Source organism: Echiichthys vipera (assembly GCF_963691815.1).
Source record: "Echiichthys vipera genome assembly, chromosome: 10".
NCBI classification, from domain to species: Eukaryota; Metazoa; Chordata; class Actinopteri; order Perciformes; family Trachinidae; genus Echiichthys; species Echiichthys vipera.
The window spans coordinates 4587004-4611261 of NC_139835.1; the positions used below are offsets into that span (position 1 = coordinate 4587004).

A 24258-nucleotide genomic window follows, 5' to 3' on the forward strand; every position below is an offset into this window, starting at 1 on the left:
GTGCGGAAGTGGAAACGGCACTGTGCGGTCTCAGGGTTCCGCCTGTGGACGGCTCGCCATATCATCCAGCCGACACGGCTAATTATCCATTAAATCTAGCCATTTGTAAACAGCAAATACCCTGGGAGAGATGGCTGGACGGTTACCGGCGTGTGTTGTCGACTGCGGCACAGGGTAAGCAGTTGAACCCGACCCGCCGTGCAGACAGTGGGGCTCGGGTGTCATCGAGAGGCTGAGTGGGTTAGGGACTGTCAGTGTCAGGAGCGACTGGCTGTGTGTCTGTCCCTGTGTATGTAGACAGCTAGCCAACAAGCTAACAAACAGCTAACTGTGACATGTTATTAGTCTCTCCCGGTTGTATTCCGAGATAAAGCCAGTCAGGTCATTTTAGCTGCCCTGGCTTCATTGGCACGGTTATTTCACATGTCCGTTCTTGTTAGCTAGTGTCATCATTAGCACGGATTCATCACTGGGGTAACGAGTGTTTTCTTCCGCAGCAAGATCCCAGCTAGTGTGTTGTTGAAAGCCCGAAACCTGACCGAGGAAGGCTCCCCTCACAGCTGGTTTCATTCATTTGGAGCTGGCAGGCCTTCATTGCCTTTATTGCCCGTGTAGTCAAACGTTTTGTGTTCACTTGCTAGATTTTCCACAATGATAGGCTGTGTGTCCCGTTAAGACAGCCGCGGCTGTAGCGAGTGTAATTCACAAATCTTTTTTTTTGCTCGGTAGTCTGGATTTGAGCAGGCGCACTCGTACTTCCTATCCAGCCTACAGTACACTTCCTCATTCACGCTTTTTACTCCATATATGGTCGTTTCTCGGCATCCGAGCATGCTTTTTTTGATTTGACTTCTCTAATTTCTTTTCTTTGCCAGGCGTTTGATTATTTTTCCTAAACAAATTGTTTTAATTGTATTGACATAATAAAATGCAGATGTTGTTTTAAGAGACACACAGAGTAATGCGTGACTAGATTGTTTGGCTTCTCCTGCAACACTGTTTGTAGTAACTGGTGTGCATACCAGCTTGGTTTTAGATCGAGTTCCACCTCTGGTTGTTTTTTGTGTCCTTTTCAATAAGTTGTTCTTATTTAAGGAGGAAAAATGACTTATAACCAGTGCATGCAGATTTTTACTAAAAACAGTTTTCAGCATGATAGGCATGCTCAGTTACTTTTGGGGGCTAAAAGTGGTTTGCATCGCTTGCATGTTGAGGCTTGAGCTCCCTCACATACCTCGCCATACACCCCCTTTCCTCCCTCCAGGCTGTTAACCAGTTTGCTGCTCCTGATCTGCACTGCCTGGGTCCGCTAAAGAAAGTGCTGCTGAGAATAAGGTTGGCCTGCACTCGTTTCCACTCATCAAGCAGATGGCTTCTACTTTCTGGCAGAGCCTAACAGTCGTAACACATATGTTCCAATATGGGTTCCTACATGACTTAGTTTTTGATGTGCAGAAACGACGCTTGGTCATTAAATCGAACTTTATGTGTGGATTTAGTTAATGATTAGTTGTTTTAAGTGAAAATGACAAGCTTCGGCTTTGCAGCTGAGCCAGCTATAGCAGAGCAGATATGCAGAGAGTACCAGCTATAGGCTTCTGTTGTAAAGTGCTGAGGGAGTTCAACAGCTGTCTCTGAGTCATGCTCATGATGTGCAAACAGTGACATCCCCACTTCCACCTTTTACACATCAAGCATTTAATCATCCTGACTACTACTATTAGAATAAATGACCTAACCATGCAATGAAATAACCAGTCACATCCATATTTGGGTATAGATCCACATGTGTTGTCTTTGGTGCCAAACTAGCATTGCACTGTCACATCAAGGCTTCCATAGAGGAAAACAGAAATCTCAGTTTAGTGCAGTCAAAGGGTTGGTTGGAGTAATCAAGTCGTAAGCAAGTATTTGAAATTTCAACTAAGGCTGCAATCATTAATGCCCCTCAGTCAGCATGGGTACATAAATTAAATGACAAGGTAAAGTAGGCCTATATTACAGACAAACAGATGACTATTTGCCAAAAAGTAGATTCTTTATTGAGCTAACGCTAACAAAGTGTAAGATTCCCTAAAAAAAGATAATTACATGTTACAGTAATGTCCCAAAAGGGGTTGACTCCAGTATTTCAGCTGGTTGTTGGGCTCAGCTCCAGCTGTCCGGGGCGATGAGATCCACCATCAGATATGTGGCATTTTTTAAGCCTGTCGAGGCAGGCTGAGGTAGACAAGCTGGGACTGTTCTGTGGTATGAAGGTGTTCACAGTGCTGCTGCCTCATTCTGTTGCTGTCAGCCCATGATGTTGTTACTTTCACAAGACTGCTGTTGTTATCACTGAACTGCACTCCATGCTTTTTTGGATTAAAGTGATTATGTCACTTCAGAGGGTGGTCCAGACAGTAGGTCAAAGTGGTACTGACATTTTAACAATGAGTCAAGTAGTAGTGGTGACCACACTCCTGCATACAGGCCTCTAACAAGCCCAGAGACATGAGAAGTTCCCTTGTACAAGGCAGGTTGAATTTAGACCTTCGAAATGGACACATTGGGTTGTTATTTACAGTAATACTGCACATAGAGAGGACCTGCCAACTAGGCTATTTCTCCAGTTTTCTACTGTATTTGAACATGATCTGTTGCATGTTCATTGTGTTCTTTCTCCTGGCTCTACCTTAGGGCGCACTCACACTGTCCAGACTAAAGTCTAGTTCGTTTGACCAGTGTGAGTGCAACCGTGCCTATTTGAGTCACGCTTGCGTCCACTGTCCGTTTGGGAGAGGTGGGCTTTTGTAAAGCATGTTTGCACCTGTACAAGCACAAGCGTGTGTCGAGCACGAGGCCTATGGCAGTTCTGATGTCATTTTATGTGCGCCTGTACAGACATAGAAAAAAGAAGGGCGGACATTTAAAACAATGGCGGTGAAAGGTTCACGTTGGTGTGATGCGGAGGTGGAGTGCTTACTGCAGATTTGGTCGATGAAAATATTCAAAAACAGTCGGACAAGACGCACAAAAACTCAGAGGTCAATGGAAAGATTTGTAAACAAAGCGACGCATCGCAATGACGTCATTCAATGCGTGTGTCTGTTACGGCGTGATGACGTATAGGCAGCAAGAAGCATTCGCCGGGGCCCAGGTAGTGTGAGTACAAACGGGCCTGGGCCGCGGGGGGAGAGGGAGGGGGGACAAGTAGTAGATTTGCACCAGTAACATTTTTGATACCAGCCACAATAAAACAGTTCATAAATCAATGTTGTTAGGATTTATCCAGCTCTAATCTTTTTTCTCTTTTTCTGAGATGGTAATAAAAAGGACCCTCTTTTAATTTTTCTGCTTCCTGTCTGTTGTTATTCTACACCAGTATTTGTTGTTGCCTACAATAAAAATTTAAATACACAATTTCCTGTGCATAAGGAAGATTTTGATCCAAAAGAAATAGAACTTTGATCGGTGTCCCGGGGTTCATTTATAAAGGTGGCGTATGCACAGAAGTGAGCGCACGCCACTTTCTAAGCAATCTTTAGGATTTAACTCAGAAATAATTTCTGTAATGATTAGACAATACTTGCTTTATGGAGTTTATTCTCATAAATGATACAGCGAACAGGACAAATAATGTTAACACAGTGATGCTGTTTTAGATGCTTCCGTCTGGCAGATAGGTGCCCAGTTTTAATATATCATATATCACAGTGTTTTATAAAGTCCGTATTTTTATGGCTTAAGTGCGTATTGTTTTTGTTTTCAATGCGTTTGTTTTATTAGAAATAAGATAAGATTAATTCCCACACCTGTAGCTTTTTAGATCAATCAAATCAAATGGGTAGATATAAAAAGGCATGCCATCACAATGCGTAATGACCATAAGTAATGACGCACGCACACTGAGAGATGAGGCAGTACGGACTGCCGCGCACTGTTCTCATGGTTCATTTGGATCTCTGGGAACAGGGAAATAAAAAGTGCCCTGTTTCCTAAATGTAATCGGTGCTTTTGTTTATTGACTGCACTCATGTTGGGCAGTAGCCTATAAGTGCGCCGAATGAGAATGAAAATGCTTTTATTGTTATTTTACACAATTTATTTATTTTATTTTTATCTCTGTTTCATTTCATGTCATTAATAATGGCCACATTGTGTCCTCCAAACAAAATGTTTCCTTTTTTCCAACTCTCCAACGAGAACGTTATCTTCACATTGCGTCACAATGTCAGTTTGAATGAATATTCATGCTGAGCATTTCATTGACTATTTATGTGCATCTATGGGTGTGACACGAAACTGCGCCATAGAGTTGATTGTGATTTATAAAAGGAAACTGGCGTAGGACACGTGCGTGTGCGCACTGTTTTATAAGCTCAATAATTTTATGTGCACGTGCGTCCTACATTTTTCCATACGCTACCTGTGAATGAATTTGAGTGAATCCTACGCACAGTTTTATAAATGAGGCCCCACGACAGATAATGTAAAAGCTTTCATAAACTTGTTACATGTTGAATCTAAAATGTTGCACATTGGTTCTTATGCAGAAGAACAAACCAAAAACACAGTTGTTTGTATTTTAACCTACATTAAGCCTTTTTGAAAGTTTGCTCGTAACATTCCTAGGTCATTTCATTTTTGCTGCTTCTTTTTTTGTAAAGTTGAATTCAAAGGAGCCACTATTATGACCAGGATGTGGCCTATTATGCCCACAGTGTTTTGGCAGTCGTCAGCAGTGTCCCCTATCAGTCCCTTGGGCCTTGTGTGCAGGAAGTATCAGAGTCCTGTCTGGGCCTACCCAGTCGGGATTACATCTGGTTAGCATGTGCCCCACAAAACACCATTTGTACAGAGACATGGAGAAGGCTGTAAAGTCTAATGCCTTTGATGCTAAGGGTGAAAGGGTCTTCACTGAATGTTGTATGGAGGTGGAAATGTTGTGTCCCAGTCATAATGATTTTTAGGATTATCTTGCATTATGTTTTTATTCATACAATCTCCATCTTTGGTTAGGGTTTTGCTTGCTTCTTTATCACAGAGAAGTAGGCAATAAAGAACAGCAGTGTTGAGGTCACGGTCAGGTTTATATGAAGGATGGTCAGCTTCTACAGAAGTGATCTTTTTCCTCCCGAGATAAATATGAATAGTCTTCAGTTCCCCAATACTACATGAATGGCTCTTTTAATAGCCTCCCATTAGCAAACTCCAGCGCTGCCGCTGCTTTTGGCACCCAACCAACCCTCCACAGGACAGTGATGGCATTGATCAACACGATAGCATTGGAGATGGCAGCCAAAAATAATCTTCACCGAAGTGAACTTTCAGGCATAGTTGCATCTAAATGTAGTGGCTGCAGTGTAGCAGGTGGTTGTTCTTGCTCACAACATTGCGTAATGAAATGTGACGCTTTTCTCTTGCAGATACACCAAACTAGGGTATGCAGGGAACACAGAGCCACAGTTCATCGTTCCATCATGTGAGTATTTCACCATGTGTTGAATTCCCCTCAAACCGGCCAAGCAGGCTAGTGACACTAACAATGACCATGAAGAATTACATTTTAAAACAAGAAGTCTGCCTGAGACTGTCCCTCACCTGTTATGGTGAGAGACCTATGTGATGATTTTAAGAACAATTGTGAAATGTTTAATCATTGTTAGATATGTAGGCTACATGGCTTTGTAAGAGACTTTGCTCTCTATTGAATTCTGTATGTTCTTGTCAGGTATTGCCATCAAAGAGTCAGCCAAGGTTGGAGACCAGGCCCAGCGGAGGATGATGAAGGGGGTGGATGACTTGGATTTCTACATTGGAGATGAAGCGGTAGACAAGCCTTCGTATTCCACTAAGGTGCGTGATCCTGACAGCTCAGCACACCCACAGAAGCCAGTTTCAAAACAATTTTAGATTTTTCAGGTTTTTTGCATTTGTTGACACATAAACAAGAAGCAGAGAGACTTTCCCACCACTTAGCTGAAATGTTGTTTTTTATGACCCAAACAAGAAGAGAGATAATTGACCTGGGCCAAACACAGTGTTGTGTTCCACTCTGCATACTCATTTAATATTTTAAACATATGCAATTAATGTGAAATGATCAATGACAATCTGTATTTCTCCTGCTATATGGTCTTTTAAATGACTAGCATTTCTCTGGGAAATGACAAATACACAACTGTATGGAATAACATTAGATTAGATGAAGATAAGATGATGTATAAGAAAACACCAAATTTAGTATGTTCTATTACTTTGCTAAAAAAAAAAAAAAAGAAGCAGCCCACACAGTCGTTTCCTTTTTGTTATAGGCACTAGGCCTCTCACAGTGGACTTGTCATAGCAGGAAAAGCACAGGTACAGATAATATCATCAAACGATGGCTCTGCTCCCTTTTGGTGTCCCAGTTAGCCAGCATGCCCAACCACCAGAACTGTGTCCCACTTCTGTACCACATACTAATTATAAACTGGTTTTGAGGTTGCAGTGACAAAATAAGGTACATGTACGTGTAAATGTATGATATTCTTCTACAATGCAACATATACGGAAGAGATGGAGCTAATTGCAGTTTGATTGCTTGCACGTATTGTGCATTTCCTGTTAGTATAAATGGTTAAGAAAGTTGATTTATTTTACACTAGATTAATATTGCTGATTAGTATTATACTAGTTACAGTCAGTTGGTTGTAGGACTTCTGGACGGGACAGACTTCAACACAGTTGTGTGCACACTGTTACAACACCAGACTGGTACCCTCCGTCATTGCAGCCAGGGACTGACTGTAACAAGATATTCAGAGATATTCAGAGATATCCAGAGATATTCAGAGATATCCAGAGATATTCAGAGATATCCAGAGATACACAGGGATATACAGAGCATAGCACCACTTTCTACTATGAAAAATCACCATTAAAGTCTTCTCAACCAAAAACTACACAATTGGAACATTCCAGCAGGAACTTGATCCGAAATTTCGGCGGAATTAACAAAAGTAACCAGGAGTCCCTGATGTTAGCACGTAGCTACACGTAGCAGTGTATGCAAAATGTACACACTGCAGTAACGTCTATTGAATAGTGTGCAGCATGTCACATGTGTGACGTCGACTCAAATGTTGGGTACGATCTAGGATCTTTTGGACACAGAGTAGGGCTCTGGAACACCTAAAATAAATGATTGAAATAAATGAAATATAATGATTGTTATTAGTGACACTTGGGATTTGGAAAGAGCTCCAGAGTCTCAAACTAGTGTCATTCTGGAGGAAGCATTATTGAATAAGCTCTGGACATTATTCACTGAACTACCTATGTCACCAATCAGCTGCACCTGCTGAAACTGACATAACCGCTGCACTGCTGCTGTGCATTTTTGACTTTGTTGTTGCATGGTTAACCTGCAAACAGAGAAGAAATGTCCTGTTGATGGACCTGTCAGATTTAATTTCGAAAATACTGTTATGAAGAATTAAAGTCTGCCTGGTTACTTCCAATAAAGAAGGGCTGCGGCTCATATACAGTGACTACATGTACATCGTGTTTGCAGTTGCATTGGCATGGACAAACCTATATGGTGGACTGCAGTGCAGATATTCAGCTTCAGTGGTTAAGAGGTCAACTGTGCAGTGACCTCAAAAGAGATGTTGCTAGAGAAACCATACAGAGGAAATTAATCCAAAAGGCAAATTAAATATACGTAATATATAGTGGACGGCATTACTGTTCTTTCACAGCAGTGTTGCAAGCAGTTTGTATAGGCAGCCACACATTACAGTATGTGTGCTGCAGTGTGTGTGCTTTGCATCTTATATTTAGGCTTTTCTTCTGCTATTGTACCTCAACGCAATGTTCTAATTTGCTGAACCCTTGTGCCAACAGTGGCCAATCCGTCATGGAATTGTGGAGGACTGGGACCTAATGGAGCGCTTCATGGAGCAGATCATCTTTAAGTACCTGAGGGCTGAGCCCGAGGACCACTACTTCCTCCTGGTAAGAGGTGAAAAAAATGGATTCCTGGTCTTGATTGACATTTTCAAAGTTCTGCCCTCTTCTCTCAGTGTGAAATTAACATTTTGGCTCCTGGTCCAAGGGCCAGTAAACTACAACATGTTGGCACAAATAAGGTTGTTACAATGTCTGAATTTGTACTCTTTTCCAATACTAGCATTAAATACAATTATATAAAATTTTCCCATTTTTTTTTTATTCTAAACCTGCACAGTGCTTGAAAAAATAATGATTGTAGATATGCTTTTCTATAGCATCAGTACTTTTAATAATCTCAAATGTGGAAATTGTATCTTTTTGAAACGTGTTATTGAAAAGTATTGAAGAATCAATGCTTTTGACAACCTTAGGCACGATAAACAGTTATTTGCAGCCATGTTGTACTTTGTAATGGTGAATCAAAACCACACTTTGTTACTGAATAACTGTACTGTGTCTGTCTGTGCAATGTTCTCTCCGTCCGCAGACAGAGCCTCCTCTGAACACACCGGAAAACAGAGAGTACACAGCCGAGATCATGTTTGAGTCCTTTAATGTACCAGGGCTGTACATCGCTGTGCAGGTGAGATATGCCGGGTCAGCTAGTTTGTGTATGTGAAGAAAATGCATGTTATACATGTCACTTCTAAGTGTGTGTGCGTGTGTTCGTGTGCATGTGTGCGTGTGTGCGTGTGTGCGTGTGTGCGTGTGTGCGTGTGTGCGTGTGTGCGTGTGTGCGTGTGTGTGTGTGTGTGTGTGTGTGTGTTTCAGGCTGTGCTTGCTCTAGCAGCCTCCTGGACGTCCAGACAGGTGGGGGAGAGGACGCTGACAGGCACAGTCATTGACAGCGGAGACGGTGTCACCCACGTCATCCCTGTGGTGAGTTTCCAGATCCACGACAAAAGCCGTGGCTCCATCAATTTCTCACTCTCTCTGACACACATACACACTCTCTGATTTTTGAACCATCAACATTATGTGTATGTTGTAAGACTTTCCCTTTAACTTTAAGGACATTCATTGTGGTCAAATACCTATTTCAACTTCTAAGTTTTATATTTATTTATCTTGTGTAAATAAAATATTTTTTTATTTAATTTACAATGTCAATTCTTTAGTTGCCCTTGGTATTTTAATTTCTGAGAGTCATGGCCGTTTCTTTTACTTTTGTACAAAACAGCATTTCTATGGAATTTTGTGTTAATTCCCTTCATTTTTGACTACTTATAAACACTGACGACTCACATTTGATATGAGGGGCAGTAGTGTTTAAGAACGATGTGTAGAGAAGTGTTGTATTGAGGTTTTATAAGCTATGTGGACAACACGCCTGTGGACTCAGAAACAGGATAGTGTTGATTTCTAAAAGTAGGCCACAGCGTTTCAGAGGCTGGAAGGAATGACTTACTTTTAGGAAATTAGCTTGCAGAATACATTTTGGGGCTGGGTGACTGCGTCAGCATGTCTGTAGCCACTGCTGAACATGCACAAAAAAGGAGCCAAACACAACAGCATTAGGATATGGAGAAGGCCTCGCACTACACAGATCTGATGAATGAATATAAGGCTTTAACAACTGTAGACTTATGACTTATATGACATAACTTCTCTGTCTTTCTCCTCTCGTCTCTCTCAGGCTGAAGGTTATGTAATTGGCAGCTGTATAAAGCACATTCCCATCGCAGGACGAGACATCACCTACTTCACCCAGCAGCTTCTGAGGGAGAGGGAGGTGGGCATCCCACCGGAGCAGTCGCTGGAGACAGCCAAGGCAGTCAAGGTTGGTCATCAGCCATTTCCTCTGCTAAGAAGGTGCTGACAACACATACTGTAGATGTCTGGTTTCACTGCAGTTAGAGTGGGGATAACGGCACTGTGTTCCCTCTAGCACACAATCCTGCTGGCCATGGCTACTATGTATATAGTAGAATATCAAACTACAACAGAACACAGATCAGTTGATGATAAATTCAAACTCAAGGTGGATAAAGTAACATAAAATATTAATTTAAGTAATATTAGAAGAATATGATTGTGAAAATCCGGTGTGATTTTTCCACATGACAGCTGTGCACACTTGGTCTGGTGCATGACATAAGTATGTGAGGTATGCCTTTGCCTCATCTGTAGGTAGTGTTCACTGGCAGTGTCCACATGTGGACAAGTAAATGAACAGGATACCTGAAGCAAGGAACAGCTCAGCTCCACATCATATAATTAAATAGCATGTTGTCTGTGTGTGTCTGTTAAAACAGGGACGCAGATGACTTCTCTCTTTTTAAGAGCTTGAGTATAGGCGTGTGTGGTTAGGCCTCAAGGACAGAACACACAACTGTAACAGATTCTCTGAGCAGCTGCCACACGTCTCTTTTCCCTCTCTCCGTTCTCGCATGTTCCTGCTCCAAATGTCAAATGCGGGTCAAACATATATTTCTGCAGCCTGCAATCTGCTGATATTGAGAATATCAATATTTTTCCCCTGCAATAATGTTCTACAGGGATGTAGAAGCTTTCATAAGTACCCACAACATCAGTTTTATACATTTCTGTGCAAATCTGTCTGCCAAAAACCCATGGTTGGATGTGAAACAGCTTTTAGTCCTTAAATCATCACATAATGAGTAATAAAAAGGGAATGGACTTCAACTTCAGTCTCACCTAAACCACATAATAAAATCTCTCTGATCTCTCTTTTAGAGAGACCATTGGAATAATGTGAAGTAGGTTAGTACTTTGTGGTTCCATTTGTATGCAGTCCTGCTGCATATTAGTATTATACTATTTGTAGAATGAGACTTGTACTGTACACACCTGTATGAATGTGGTGGTCTACAACAATCAAACACCATCAATTAGATTTATATACCAAATTGAAGATTTTTTTTTTTTTTAGGGTGAAGATGTCATAAAGTTTGACAGCTGACATTCAAAGCTGCATTCGGAAACCTCAATAGAAGACAATTAGGAAAAACATTTCCACATTTTTTAAGGCGTCAGGTTTTTGTCAAGCTCAGAATGTCTGAAGGCTGAGGTTCACTGTCGGGATTGTGACTGTAAAGATAAAGTTCTTTTTAACTGTGCAGAGGTTCAGGATTTCTGCTAAAGGGACAATCAGTATAGCTATTAATTTTTAGATTTGTATCCAGTCTTGTAGTGATAGTGATGAACTATGGATTTCTTGAAAATGAGATGGTAAATTGAAACTCTGTTTTTCAGCATGCGGACACCAGGTGGCACTATTGTTACATCTGTTCCATGCAGCTGATGTCGTTCAAAAACCCACTGCTTTAGTTTTGCTTTGTTTGTTTTCTGATAATTAACAAAGTTCCCCAAACTGAGACCAGCCCAGGCTATGGATGATTTCATTATCCATTTTTCCAGGTCACAAATAGATATGACTTCATGTTAATTCCATTTGCCTTCTCTTATTGTTGCTCCTCTGTTAGTCACCACATTTTATTTATTCACCTCGATTCTCTCCACTATTTCCCCATGTTTATTAAATAGTTTGTTATCCAAGACGTTGTTCTTGATGTCAAAGACCATCCTTCATTACCTCAAGACAGACAAACGAGATATAATGTGAATTCAAATCATTAACACTAGCATGGAGGGGAAGCGCATGGTGCAAATTGCCAATCATGTCTGGAAATGTAGATTCCACTGCAGTATGGACCATGTTCCCTGCAAATCAAACTAATGACATCCCGACAGTATGCTGTCATGTTCTACTCGTTCATATTCACTCTTAAAGTCAGAAGCAAAATCCATTACACCCCATACCTGTGTACGTTTTCAAATAAAACATTTTTTTAAACTTCCATAATAGCAGAAGAATACACTAGCAAGGTAAACAAAAAACAGTTGCCGCTGTCATCACCACTGTATCATTACAACACAATAATAACAAAATGTTGGCACAAATAGAAGAGGGCATTTGTGGGTTGATTTTGCTGCTTGGTTCAAAATGACTAATGATATATACCGCTTTAAAAATGATAAGGATGTGTGCGCAGCAGCGGGATAGAAACAACTACAATACCACAATAGCTTATAAATGGACTTTTTTTTTTCTATTTAGAAATAAAGCAAATAGCTGGAAACCAGTAAAATGACTGTTTAGAGGTGAGTTTGTATGCATCATTTGTTTTTTTTTCCTACCACATCCGTGTTTCCCCTTGGTTGACTGCTTTGCTTTATTACATAACATTTGGACCTGAACAAACAAACCGTTAAAGGGGTCACATTTCTTCCCATATTGTATTTCCCAGTGATGATTTTTATTTACTTTCATACCTTACCTCACCAATATGGTTCTGGTAGAGCCAGAGGGGGTGCAGCTGTTTCAGCAGGAGAGCTGCTAGTGCTCTGGCTGGGACCAATGCTATGGAAAGAGGCAAGGGCACCAACTAACAAGACCCTAAATGACAGCAGCAATGCAGTAAAGTCTCTCCCACTGAGCTGAAATGAAATAACATAAATGGGAAACACAGCACATGCTACCTTTGATAGACATCTGTCTATCAGAAACAGCAGCCAGTAGTAGTGATAACACTAACGCAGGCTACACATATTTGGCTCTACAGGTAGGAAGCACCATCAACAGGAAGCACGGGTTAAAAGCACAGAAGAGACCCCCCCCCCCCCCACACACACACACACACACACACACACAGTTTACGTCGATTAAAAATAATGTTAGCTCATATGGAATTCCTGCTGTCTGCCTGCTAGTGCACAGGTACACTCAATTTTGTTTATTATATTTGTGAAATTGGCATGCATGAAAATCCTGCTGCCTCCTTAAATTTTATCAAACACTGGATATAACATACCAGATGTTTTTTTTTCCACTCATGTTCGAGATGACTGCAGTGTAAACAGGCAAAGCATTTCTCACAAGAAACTGTCTGACAGGATTACACAAGAACTATTTAATTATCAGCTACACAGGATCATAAAAAGAGACTCTGCACACTTTCTACACACATTTCCATCCTCTATCAGCTGTCCCCAAATCCCACAGTGGAACTCTGAACACACATCAAGCTGATCACTAAAGAATTGAGAGATGAAAACAAGGATTAGCACACCTGAGATACTGCAGCCTTGTTACCTTCCTTTACAAGCATTACTAAGACAGAGTCTGTGCTGTGCTGAAGCTGATTATTCCACTTTACTCATACTCTCCCCACCAGGAGCGCTACAGCTATGTGTGCCCAGATCTAGTCAAAGAATTCAACAAGTACGACACGGACGGCTCCAAGTGGATCAAGCAGTACACCGGCATCAATTCCATCAGCAAGAAGGAGTTCACCATAGACGTGGGCTACGAGCGCTTCCTGGGGCCTGAGATTTTCTTTCATCCAGAGGTCAGTGCGGTGCGATTTAAAGCAGTGTCTGTCCCCACATTTAGTTAGCTAACCCACCTCTCCCCTGTTATATTCCTGTATGGTAGCTGTTTCCATGACCTCCAGGATCTTTGATTGCACATTGCTAAGGTATTGCTGTTGTAATGCACACACAGTATAGAATGTCTTCTTTGTTTACTTTTGTTCCCAGTTTGCCAATCCTGACTTCACTCAGCCCATCTCTGAAGTTGTGGACGAGGTCATTCAGAACTGCCCTATTGATGTGAGGCGTCCTCTCTATAAGGTAAGCCAGTGGTTCTCAGATTGTTTTCACTAATGCACCCCCTGACCAGCTCTAAGCATCTTCAGTAGTAAACATAATGCCTATATAAAGAGGTACAATACAGTGTCTGACATGCTAAACAACCGCTGGGGCGTAACAACCTTTTAACTGACAAGTTAAGGTCAGTTTTAATTTGCAGTTTTAATTCAAATCAATTTAGTGAGAAACGTGTTTGTCCCTCACTGAGGGTCTTTTAATTTACTTTTTTTTCAGCTGTATGCTAGCAAAAAATTTGTCTGTCATTCCATGAACTTGTGTGAAAAGCTGTTGTTGATGGGTTCACAAGCTTGTCAGAGCGGATTGAGCTCTTTTTCTGAATACTTTTCATCATTCAATAAGATCTGCTATACCTGGAATTGTTATATGATTTCTGACATTACAGTCAGACCTGTCAGTGAACTGATTCAATGGTCTCCCATAGCCAGACAAATCTCTACAGCTCTGTGTCTGCTGTCAGGAGTATGGTCTGGATGAACAGGTCTACATGATTATAATTCTGGGTAACACAGCCTCTTAGAACCAATCACAATCATCTTGGGCAAAACTAAGCAGATGGTGCCCATGCAAAACGGATAGCGGAGTTAGCAGTAGGGGCCTGACATCGGGCCATGTGCCCTGAACTGTATTTCCGTGAGCTAGACTATTTGTTACTTGACTAGTGATGGCTGTGAATGATAAATTCCTGGAGGAGTTACAAATGAACTCGATTGGTAAACAATGGCACACAAGTTCGTGGGACACCTCTTGCTTCTGCGCTTGACCCTAGACACAAACAACTTCAATTTTTGTAACTGGCCTCACCATCAGAGAGTTGTCGTGTGACCTACATGAGAGGGTTACTGTGCAAGGCCCAGACCCTATGGAGGGAGAAAGCAGTGATGTTTGGGGCACTGGAAACACTCTTCGGAGAGAACTAGTTGGGAAATATGGATGTCAGCAAGCTAGAAGCTTGTTTCAGTGAGCCATGCATTCAACCTCAGCAAAACCCACTGGAGTGGTGGAAGTCCAACAGGAACCAGTACAAAAACTGAGCTTTGAGGCAAAGCAGCACATGAAATAACTAACAAAAAAGCTTCAAAGGAACAACTGAGAAGCACGAAAAGTAGCTGATGATGCTAAATAAAGTGTTATGACTGCCACCTCTGTGCCAGAGGAGGGAGCACCTGTTCTCCACAGCAGGACTGATCATTAACAGAATGCAAACGAGGATTTCATCATGTTTTTGTAAGGAAACAATGTTTTAAAGTTGTGGTTATTATAAAAATCAATTCTTAAAGGGGAACTGTGACTGTTTTGATTGAGAATAAGCATTAGGTGTGTGTGCATCATTATTCCTACAGAACGATGAGTTGAGTTTACACACAGATTTGAAAAAAACGAGTCCTCAATTGGCCCTGGAGGAATTGATGCGACCCCTCGATCTTGGAATTAACTACTCGTGCACATCCCTACACTTCTTTCTTTTTCTTTTTCGGCCTTGCTGCCTTTAAGATAATTACAGTGTCATCATCCATGGTGATGTTTCACTGTGGACATCATATGTCAATTTGGAAGACATCCAAGGCTAGTTATAAAACCAACAGGGCTCGACAGTGCACATGTTCACTTGTTTTTGCGTCAGCTCTGTAATCCCCATCACCTTCTCCTCCACAGAACGTTGTTTTGTCAGGAGGCTCCACCATGTTCAGGGACTTTGGGCGCCGTCTGCAGAGAGACTTAAAGAGATCGGTTGATGCCCGTCTGAAGATGAGTGAGGAGCTGAGTGGAGGCAAGCTCAAGGTGAGAGTACTCCATAATTTATACGCAAGATCGATACTGCTCGACAAAACACAATTACTGTGAGAGGAGGGAAAATGAGAAAAATGTCTTTAAAGTTTATGTTCTCTCGCACTACAATTCTTGTTGGCACAGGTGTGTATTGAATGTAGATTAGTTGTTGATGTTGAAACCCACGGAGGTCCTAAAATGGAATAGAGCTGAGATGTTTCTTCTTCCAGGCAGAAGTATATAGTTAGTCTCTCCTGGTCAAGCTGTGAAAGTCATACCTGCGATTCATCTTGCTGAGATGTTAAATGTCATCCAGCCTGAGGCTGAGCTGACTGGCATCTGTAAATCACCCTCAGGCATGGAACAAGCACATGTAACTAATCCAAGTCCAAACACATACATAATAATCTCACATTATGTGAGCAAGTTTGTCCACAACAAAGTAAAAAAACATCTGTCCCAAAATATCCTAGACATGAGGGCTGCACGATACGAGGGCAATTGCTTTTTGAATTAAAAAAAAAATCAAAATATTTTCAAACATAATTTAACTGAACATTAAAATGGACACAGAATTTACCATTATAAAAAAGAATGATAGTTACATTTTAAAGTGCAGTTCTCTAATACTCTCTTTCAACTAACTCAAAAAATGTATTGGGGATGTGTTTATTGTGCAAATTGATATCATGAGGACAATAGAAACACTAATTGCGCAGCCCTACTGACATGGATGAAAACACATTTCAGGGATTTAGTCATTCAGCTCTCAGTTTGTATGAAACCATGGTGATGAGTCCACTAGATGGAGCTCTTGGTTTAAAGCACAAGGCTCAATGAATGATAATTCAGTTTATTAACCCTTTGTTGAACAGAGAACACTACTTAGTGGACTCAAAGTTTATAAAATAGTTAATTTAGCTTCCTAAAGCCTCATTTGGCCATCACTATCAGGGTTTTTTCTGGCCAGAATTTAGTCTGAGGCGGGCAGGGGAGCGAAAAATATGCGCATGCGTGTGCACGAGAAACGTCGCTCGTCAAGAAACACGTGCAGCCACTGAATACTGAACTAAGGTTATGTGCACAAAACCACGTCTACCTGACCTTTCTCATTCATACAACTGTCACCCACAGCCCAAGAACCAAAACAGTTCCCTCCATAATATCACTCACTGTTTACATTATTATTATTATTATTATTTACACCTTTATTATTTGTGAGCAGTAAGTGTGCCAGGGTTGACGTCAAAAACCGGTGGTTTAGCATCACGCTGGTTCGCATAATCCCAAACGGATTATGTCAGAAAACAAGATCTGTGACTCACATTTATGATACTTACACGTTTTGTTCAGTCAATCTTCACATGCAGCAGGGCCCCTGGAAGTCATTTCGATCAGGGGGTGCTGTAAAAAAATAGTTTGTTCTTTTTTGATAAAAAACCTCTGAGACTATAGGCCTATTTAAAAAAAACATTTTCAAAATGAATAGATTGAGATACACTACATTATTGTCATATACACTTCAGTGCACACAGCCATCAGTGAATGAATATGTGCTATTAATTAAACTTCACAATAACTCTATAACAATGCAATCGATTTGGTCAGCTGGCATGAACCTGGGTCACTGCACCATCTACGTCACACTCTGTTAGCTCCAACATCCTTTTACGCACATCACAAGGAAATAATATCTGACTATTTAAGCACGTTACAGAACACTTCTCCACATCCATTACGCAAAGAACACACGCACAAAATAACACTCTCCCTCTCCATCCTCACCACCTCGCAAAAATACGACAGTGTGACATCAAACTGCATGAATAGATACAGGACTAAAGTGCGCGGCGGCACCATGCCCTTACCTTGAGCTGCAGGCAGGGCGCCATGGTTACAGGTGAACAAATGTCGAGGTGCGCTCTGGGGTCGTGGAGATAAAGTCTCTCATGAGGGGACGATGAAGTGAATAACCAGTTTTTCTGTCTCTGAAAACATGGCTCTTGTTTGTGGCTGGAGCTTTGTCAAACATGATGCTCCATCTTGGACTGTGACACACTTCGGACTAGGGATGCTCGATATTGGCTTTTCTGCCGATATCCGATATTCCGATATTGTCCAACCCTTAATTTCCGATACCGATATCAGCCGATACCGATATATGCAGCCTTTTTACACCAAAATTAATCACATATCACCTATTATGGAATTAACACATTATGCCTAATTTTATTGTGATGCCCCACTGGATGCATACATAAATGCAACACGGCTTTTCAATTGTAAACACAGTCCGTACAAAATAAGTTATTGAAAAAAGTGCCATTCATTTATTTGTTTGTGTTTTTAGAGAGACTATTTTGCCTTAAACACACTACAGACGACATCACAACAAGGAAGATGCATAGCTTCAGTCCAGAGTAGTAAACAAACGTAGTCCTCTTTTTCCAGACTGAGTAACCGGCCGTAACTTGACAAATAATACAATCAATAAATTAGCAGTCAAGCTCAACATGCTAACCCTGTATTGGATCTAATGGATACAGCACCAGAAATTACCTTCTCGACGTGACTGTAAACAATGCTGTGCAATTCGGGTCAGCACTGGTCTGAGAAATACTTGTGACTGGGCGTTATACAGACATAACGGGGCTCCAGGAACTCCACACGTTTGGTGAATCCGGCATCCTGAACGATAGAAAAAGTTTTTTTTTTCGGTGTCGGCTGTTGCTTCTTTTCATCACTGTGCTGCACAGATGTAGCGTATCACTCCGCATGATTCTTCTTGAGGTGGATGATCAAATGTGATGTATTAAAGGAAGACGCCTTGTTTCTTCCTCTCATAACCAACGCCTTGCAGTCATTGCAAAGTGCACATTTACTGTTAGTAGATGACACTTGGAAATACTTCCAAACCACGGACATCTCATGCACCGGGAGAGCTGAAGCTTGTTAGCCACGGTTAGCAACCCACGAGTGAAGCGTGTTGTTGTTGTTATACGTCATCAAGCACGCGCCTGTAAACGGCCCGTGTTGCATTCAGGTACACTCGGAAATGCTGAAGCCTACAGAACTAACATCGGTTGTAAAAACCTGATACCGATAATTCCCGATATTACATTTTTAACTCAATATCGGCCGAAGTAGGGATGTCCGATAATATCGGCCCACCGATATTATCGGACATCCCTACTTCGGACCTGTGTCTTTTGTGTGATCGGCAGCTGGAGTTCCAAGTACCGAGCTGGTGCCACAGAACGTGAGAACGTTTCAGTACTACAACACAGTGCAGGGAATCTGAAACTGGATGTTGGCTGGAAAGGCTCGTCTAATCCAGTCACGCTAGACTGGGTTGCGGGTTCTGGGCCTACCGGGCTGCTTACTGTTGTCATGGTTGCGGTACTAGTGTTCTTCTTCACTAGTGGTGGTTTCCCCAAAAAATCCGAAATGCGTTTCTGTGCCATATTTTCTCCTCGTTCTGTCATTAGACTGTAGAAAAACAAAAATCCAAAATAGACGTAATAGCCTACACGTGTCAAAATGATTTCCCAAAAATATTTATATGGAATTTATAAGTTGTGCAAAATATTTTTAATACATTTTCTCTTGGTGGCGAGAGGGAGAACTTTATTTATTTTCAACCAAGATTCGAGCGCAGCGGCCGACAATTTCAGCGAGGTGGCCACCTCCAAATTTATAATGCAGAAAAAACCCTGATTTACTTTCATTACATCTTCAAACTGAAAGACTTAGTGTAATTGTGAATTATGTACTGAGCACAGATTCTGCTCTGCTGTATAGAATGTATTCTGATAATATCGGTAAAACATGGAGAGTTTTGGGATTGAGAGTCATGTCTTTAAAAGCCCCTTCCTTTTAATCCACCTCATTCTATCCCATGTCCTCCCGTACTGAAGCTCCCAGAGAGGTTGATTGTAACTGATCCCTAATTCTTCTCTCTGTCCTCCCTTCACAGCCCAAACCAATCGATGTTCAAGTTATCACTCATCATATGCAGAGATATGCAGTGTGGTTTGGTGGATCAATGTTAGCATCAACTGTAAGTGTTTCAAACCCGCACCAGCACACACTCACTCACCAGTATTATGGCTTTCATCTTGTGTGACATTGAAAGGCATGCCTTCTTTTGTTCATTCCTTATTTTTTTTGTGCAGTTTCTTTGAGTCCTACTGAGTGGAGGTGAATGCTGTGGGTGGTTGTGACATTTCATTATCCCCCCCCCCCCCTGAGTTATTTGTGTGAGTGAAGCTGATCATTTTACCAGCATGAAATATGACTGTGAGCGAAGGTCTCTGACAGCTGATTCACAAACGGCTAATAGATGTTAGAGTTTAATAGAATAGTTCTCTATAAGAATAGCTCTTTTTTTGTATCTCTCATTTTTTTGTGAGGTAAAGACTTTATGCTCGATATTAACAGCTTTGTAGAAATTTAGTTCATCACCATCTGAGTTGTACATGGGCAGTAAATATGAAAGATCCTGAAGTAATCATGACTTTTTCATACAGATGCATTTCTGTTACAACACAGTTGTAGTCCAGCTTAGAGGGAAATTCTGGCGTAAAACCAATCGAGACCATTTTTTTGTAATTCTTTTTGTCAATGCATAAGTATCGACAGGTACCTGTAATAGGAGTCGCATTATTTACAAACATATTACCTCAATATTAAAGTGTAATTCTGGCGTAAATTCATCCAGGGTCTTTTTCAGCAAATGCACTCATTAAATAAGCCCTCGAGACATTTCTTTCTTGTACAAACTATAAACAGCTGGACGTGGCTAACATTGATTAGCTCGGGGCAGTACGGTGAAGGCATTCAAAGGTCTTTTTAACCACTAATACTGCTGAAAATAACATCATACCTCAGCAGTAGCATGATAAGAGTTCCTACACAGAAAACAAAACACCAACAACGTGGTAAGTGAACCCAGAGTTGATTTAAAGAGTGTTTTAAAGACTTACCTACTGGCCCATGTACCAGCTCCTCTCATAGTAAAGTCCATTCAAGTGGATTACCATAGTCAATCCAAAAGGAAGGAGCCCAGTGATGATTTATTTAAGAATTGGTCGGCTCATCCTATTTATTCTGGGGACATGGAAAAAAATTGTCCAGTACGGTGCAGTTGATGAGGGATGGGGGAACCTCCATAACAGTCACACAGCCTTCACCGTACTGCCCCGAGCTAATCAGTGTTATCCACGTCCGGCTGTTAGAGACTCTGCTGGATTTCTCCGTTAATAGTTGTTACAAAAAAAATTGTCTCCATGGCTTATTTGATGAGTATATTTGCTGAAAAAGACCATGGGAGGATTTTACGCTGGAATTACACTTTTTAAATCACCATTAGTGATTCTGTAGGCAACCATTATGTCAGGGGGATATTCATGCCTGCGTGCCGGAGTTTATCTTGCTAAGAAAATTAAAACACCACCTGAAGATTCTGTTTTAAACTCTGGACAATCTCAGATGGTATGGTGCTGTTTTGAATTCAACAGCACTTTGAGATTTGACCAGTCAGAAACATGATTCAGAGACCCATGGGTATTGTAGTACTTTGAGTCGTCTTCCATAACAAATATGATTTCCCATAAGAAAATAATGAAGTAATTAAAACTGCTGGTCAAAACATAAACCTACAAAGATCACGTCATCCAGAAGAGTCCTGTGTTTCTATTGTTAAAGTCCCAGTGAAATGAAAAATACACTGTCTCAGTTTTAATGCTGTCCCCGTGTTCATTATTCATTTATTTCTTGATATATGCCAAATATGTCAAAAATTAGTATTGGATATTATTTCTACATTAACATCCCTGTATCCCTTTTCTCTACCTGTAAAACCAAGTGATGCAGTTTCAAATGTTCGATGAATCGTCCTGAGCTCAGGAGCATAATCAAAAAAACAAATCCAATCAAATGAGACTTTCACCAAAGTCAGCAAAGGTTTCTTTCACATCTCCCTCCTCCTCCTGATCTAACAGCAGGTGAGAGTGTGTGTGTGTGTGTGTGTGTGCGTGTGTGCGTGCGTGCGTGCGTGCGTGCGTGTGTGTGTGTGTGTGTGTATCACGCCCAGCTCTAAGCCTGCCCACTTTAAAGTCCATCAGATGTGAAGGATTTGATTTAAACCCCTCTTCTAACTGAAAACAGCTAAAAACGCTCCAACTTCTGTTTCACAGGGACTTCGCCATCAATGCTCGTACATGTGCAGTCATGCTTTATTTAAGTCTGTGCTTAGGCACTGAACAGTTGCACTCACACTGGTCAAACAAACTAGACCCTAGCTATGAATCGTGCTTGGGCCTAGTGCGAATGGTAAGTGTGAGTAGACCCCAAGAAACATTAAGGATATCAATAAAGGAAAATATTTCAATTGGAACACAGAATGCTGAAAACCACTTCAGGAACCAGCCCACTTGGCAACTCCCAAAAAAACTACATATTTATCCCTTTCGGGCACTTTATTTTATTTCAAGTAGATGGAATTTTTCAGCACAGCTGTAGTCAAAAAAACACACTTTAAATATCCGTTAGACTATAAAGATTTTACATTTGCTTTCCAAAAAAACTGCCATCTGGTAGAAGATCGGTCTCAGAGGATCCTTTGGTACAAAGAAGCTTTTCCCAGCAGCAGCAGCCGTAGCAGTTTGTTTATGATGAATAAAATAACCATCACACCACCAGCAGAAATGGATATGCAAATATATACAGCCTTTAAATGATAAGTTCTAGTTTGTTTTTTTCGGTTCTTACGGAAGCCTTTGTTTGTACTCACCTTCATGTTTATGTGTGCCTCCACAGCCTGAGTTCTACCAGGTTTGCCACACCAAAAAGGACTACGAAGAGATCGGGCCGAGCATCTGTCGCCACAACCCGGTGTTTGGAGTCATGTCTTAACTTTGGACCTCCAAAAGTCTAACAGCGGCAGGGAGGGAGGGGACGTTAGGCTGTGTAAAGGACAGGCTCAGGAGGTGGGGGGACGGTGTTGCGTCTGTGCTTTTTGAATACCTGTTCAGCTATGGATGTGTGGGATGAGAGGTGATCCAGAATATAAAAAGGGGGAAAAAAAGAGACCAGACCAAACACAGACCGGCTGGAAAATTTATTGTGTATTTTCCTTTTTTTCTGTTTTCTTTTTTGTCAAAATGAGGGAAAATGGTTTGTATGTCAAAACAGTTTTAAGAACATTTCTGGAGCAACATGCAGTGAGAGATAATGATAAAGATTATGATGATGATGATGACTATAAAGATGGTGTTGGAGGAGACCTAGCATGATGACAAAAACATTGATAGTAATTTCCTGACACCAGAACATATTTATGTTTATAAAACATGAGTCCGGGCAAGATCCTATGACTCTTGAGATCATTGACAAGTTTAGAACATATTATTGTCTCCTTTTTATTTTCTGCAGCTTCAAATGCACATGTCTGTGTATCACGTAAGAGCTTGTTTATATTTCATACAAAAGTTTTTTATATGTAAAACTTGGGAAATCAGGGGTAAAAAATTAATAGATACCAGTATCAGCAAGAGACTGTTTTAACCCACGATGCAGCTTTGATACGCAGTATTTTCTTGAGTTGGAGTAGGTGTTCTCCTATTATCCCTCACGTGTCATTGCGTCTCCCCTTTAATTCTTCGTACAGTACATTTAATTCACATCTGCTTTCACTCGAGACAATGTCGGGGTTCCACCTCTGTGATGCAGTGAAAGAAAAGAGAGGACATACTGAGTTAAAAAGATGAAACTGAATAAGAACGACTGTCAGACCAGTATTGTTAGACTAGAAGTTTTTTTTATTATTAAATACCAAATTATTAAAAGAATGGGATTTGTGTATTTAATGCCTTGCAACATTCCAATAAAGGCTCAAATTTGTTTCTAAATACTAGTCTTGTCCTTACTGCTTGCTTATTTTTTCCTTAATTGCTTTTTTGTAAGCGCTGCATTCAGTAAGAAATGTCACTGTTTAATATATCCATTGTAAATATATACAATATAAGTTAATGATGTACTCCATTAGATTTGAGATCCCTTGTTTCTAGCGGTCTCTGTGGCAGTAAGATATATCTGCATGTGAGCATGTTCTTTCAGAGCCTCCATCTTGTCAAGTTCATGGCCACTATGTGCTGACTATTTCTTTTTATTTTCTTGTTTTTTTGCTTTTTTATAAACTTTATTGAAACACATTCACCTCTCTACTTTTGGTCAGTCCCCTACATGTTCCCCTCTTAAATCCATAAACACAAACACATGTTCCTATTACACTTCTGCCCTTACTACAAGCCTGACTCAAGTTGGAAGTTCCTGATTTCCGATACAAGTGAACGCAGCATAGCTGTTGGTGACGATCTAGGCCGACAGACCAACCTCTGTCAGCAGCGTCACTAACATGGAGGCTTTTTTACATCTAGAGAGGGAATGTCTCCACAGACACAGATATTTGAATACTCAGCAAAAAGGTAACACTGTCTTTCATTAGTGGGTCATTTGATCAATCACCATTGTTTTAACTCACTCTGTGATAGATATTTACTTAAAAGACAAATAAATAGATGGAAATTTTAAGTGACTGAACATTTGAAAAGGTGAAAATCCAAAGGAATTGAATCAAGGAAAAAAAAGTTGAAACTAGACAATGTTTGTTTTGTTTTATATTGATAAAGATCTCAAAAGTTACTCAGCTAGCAGGGTTGGAGTAAGGATTTAGAAACAGAGGTCCAGATTACTCAAGGGCACCCCCAAGAATTATTACCAGCCGCAACAAAGATGCTGGTATTATGTCATCATGGCAAC

The 24258-nt window shown here is 40.8% G+C and overlaps 1 protein-coding gene across 1 annotated transcript; it reads left to right on the top strand.

The window, feature by feature from the left end:
- Positions 1-23342, top strand: LOC310952786 (actin-related protein 3). The gene is made up of 12 exons (XM_083921496.1): positions 1-174; positions 5409-5464; positions 5714-5838; positions 7870-7980; positions 8465-8560; positions 8749-8856; positions 9614-9757; positions 13176-13349; positions 13540-13632; positions 15325-15450; positions 19415-19498; positions 22258-23342. The coding sequence occupies exons 1-12, from the start codon at positions 131-133 to the stop codon at positions 22351-22353; spliced, it is 1257 nt and encodes a 418-aa protein (XP_083777622.1). The 5' UTR covers positions 1-130; the 3' UTR covers positions 22354-23342.
- The last annotated feature ends 916 nt before the right edge of the window (positions 23343-24258 follow it).

Bases quoted from the DNA above. Each gene is read 5' to 3' on its own strand.
- LOC310952786 (XM_083921496.1), top strand. From the start codon at position 131: ATGGCTGGACGGTTACCGGCGTGTGTTGTCGACTGCGGCACAGG. The intron at 175-5,408 runs GTAAGCAGTTGA...TTTCTCTTGCAG, and splicing joins GTTGTCGACTGCGGCACAGG to ATACACCAAACTAGGGTATG. The intron at 19,499-22,257 runs GTAAGTGTTTCA...GTGCCTCCACAG, and splicing joins GATCAATGTTAGCATCAACT to CCTGAGTTCTACCAGGTTTG.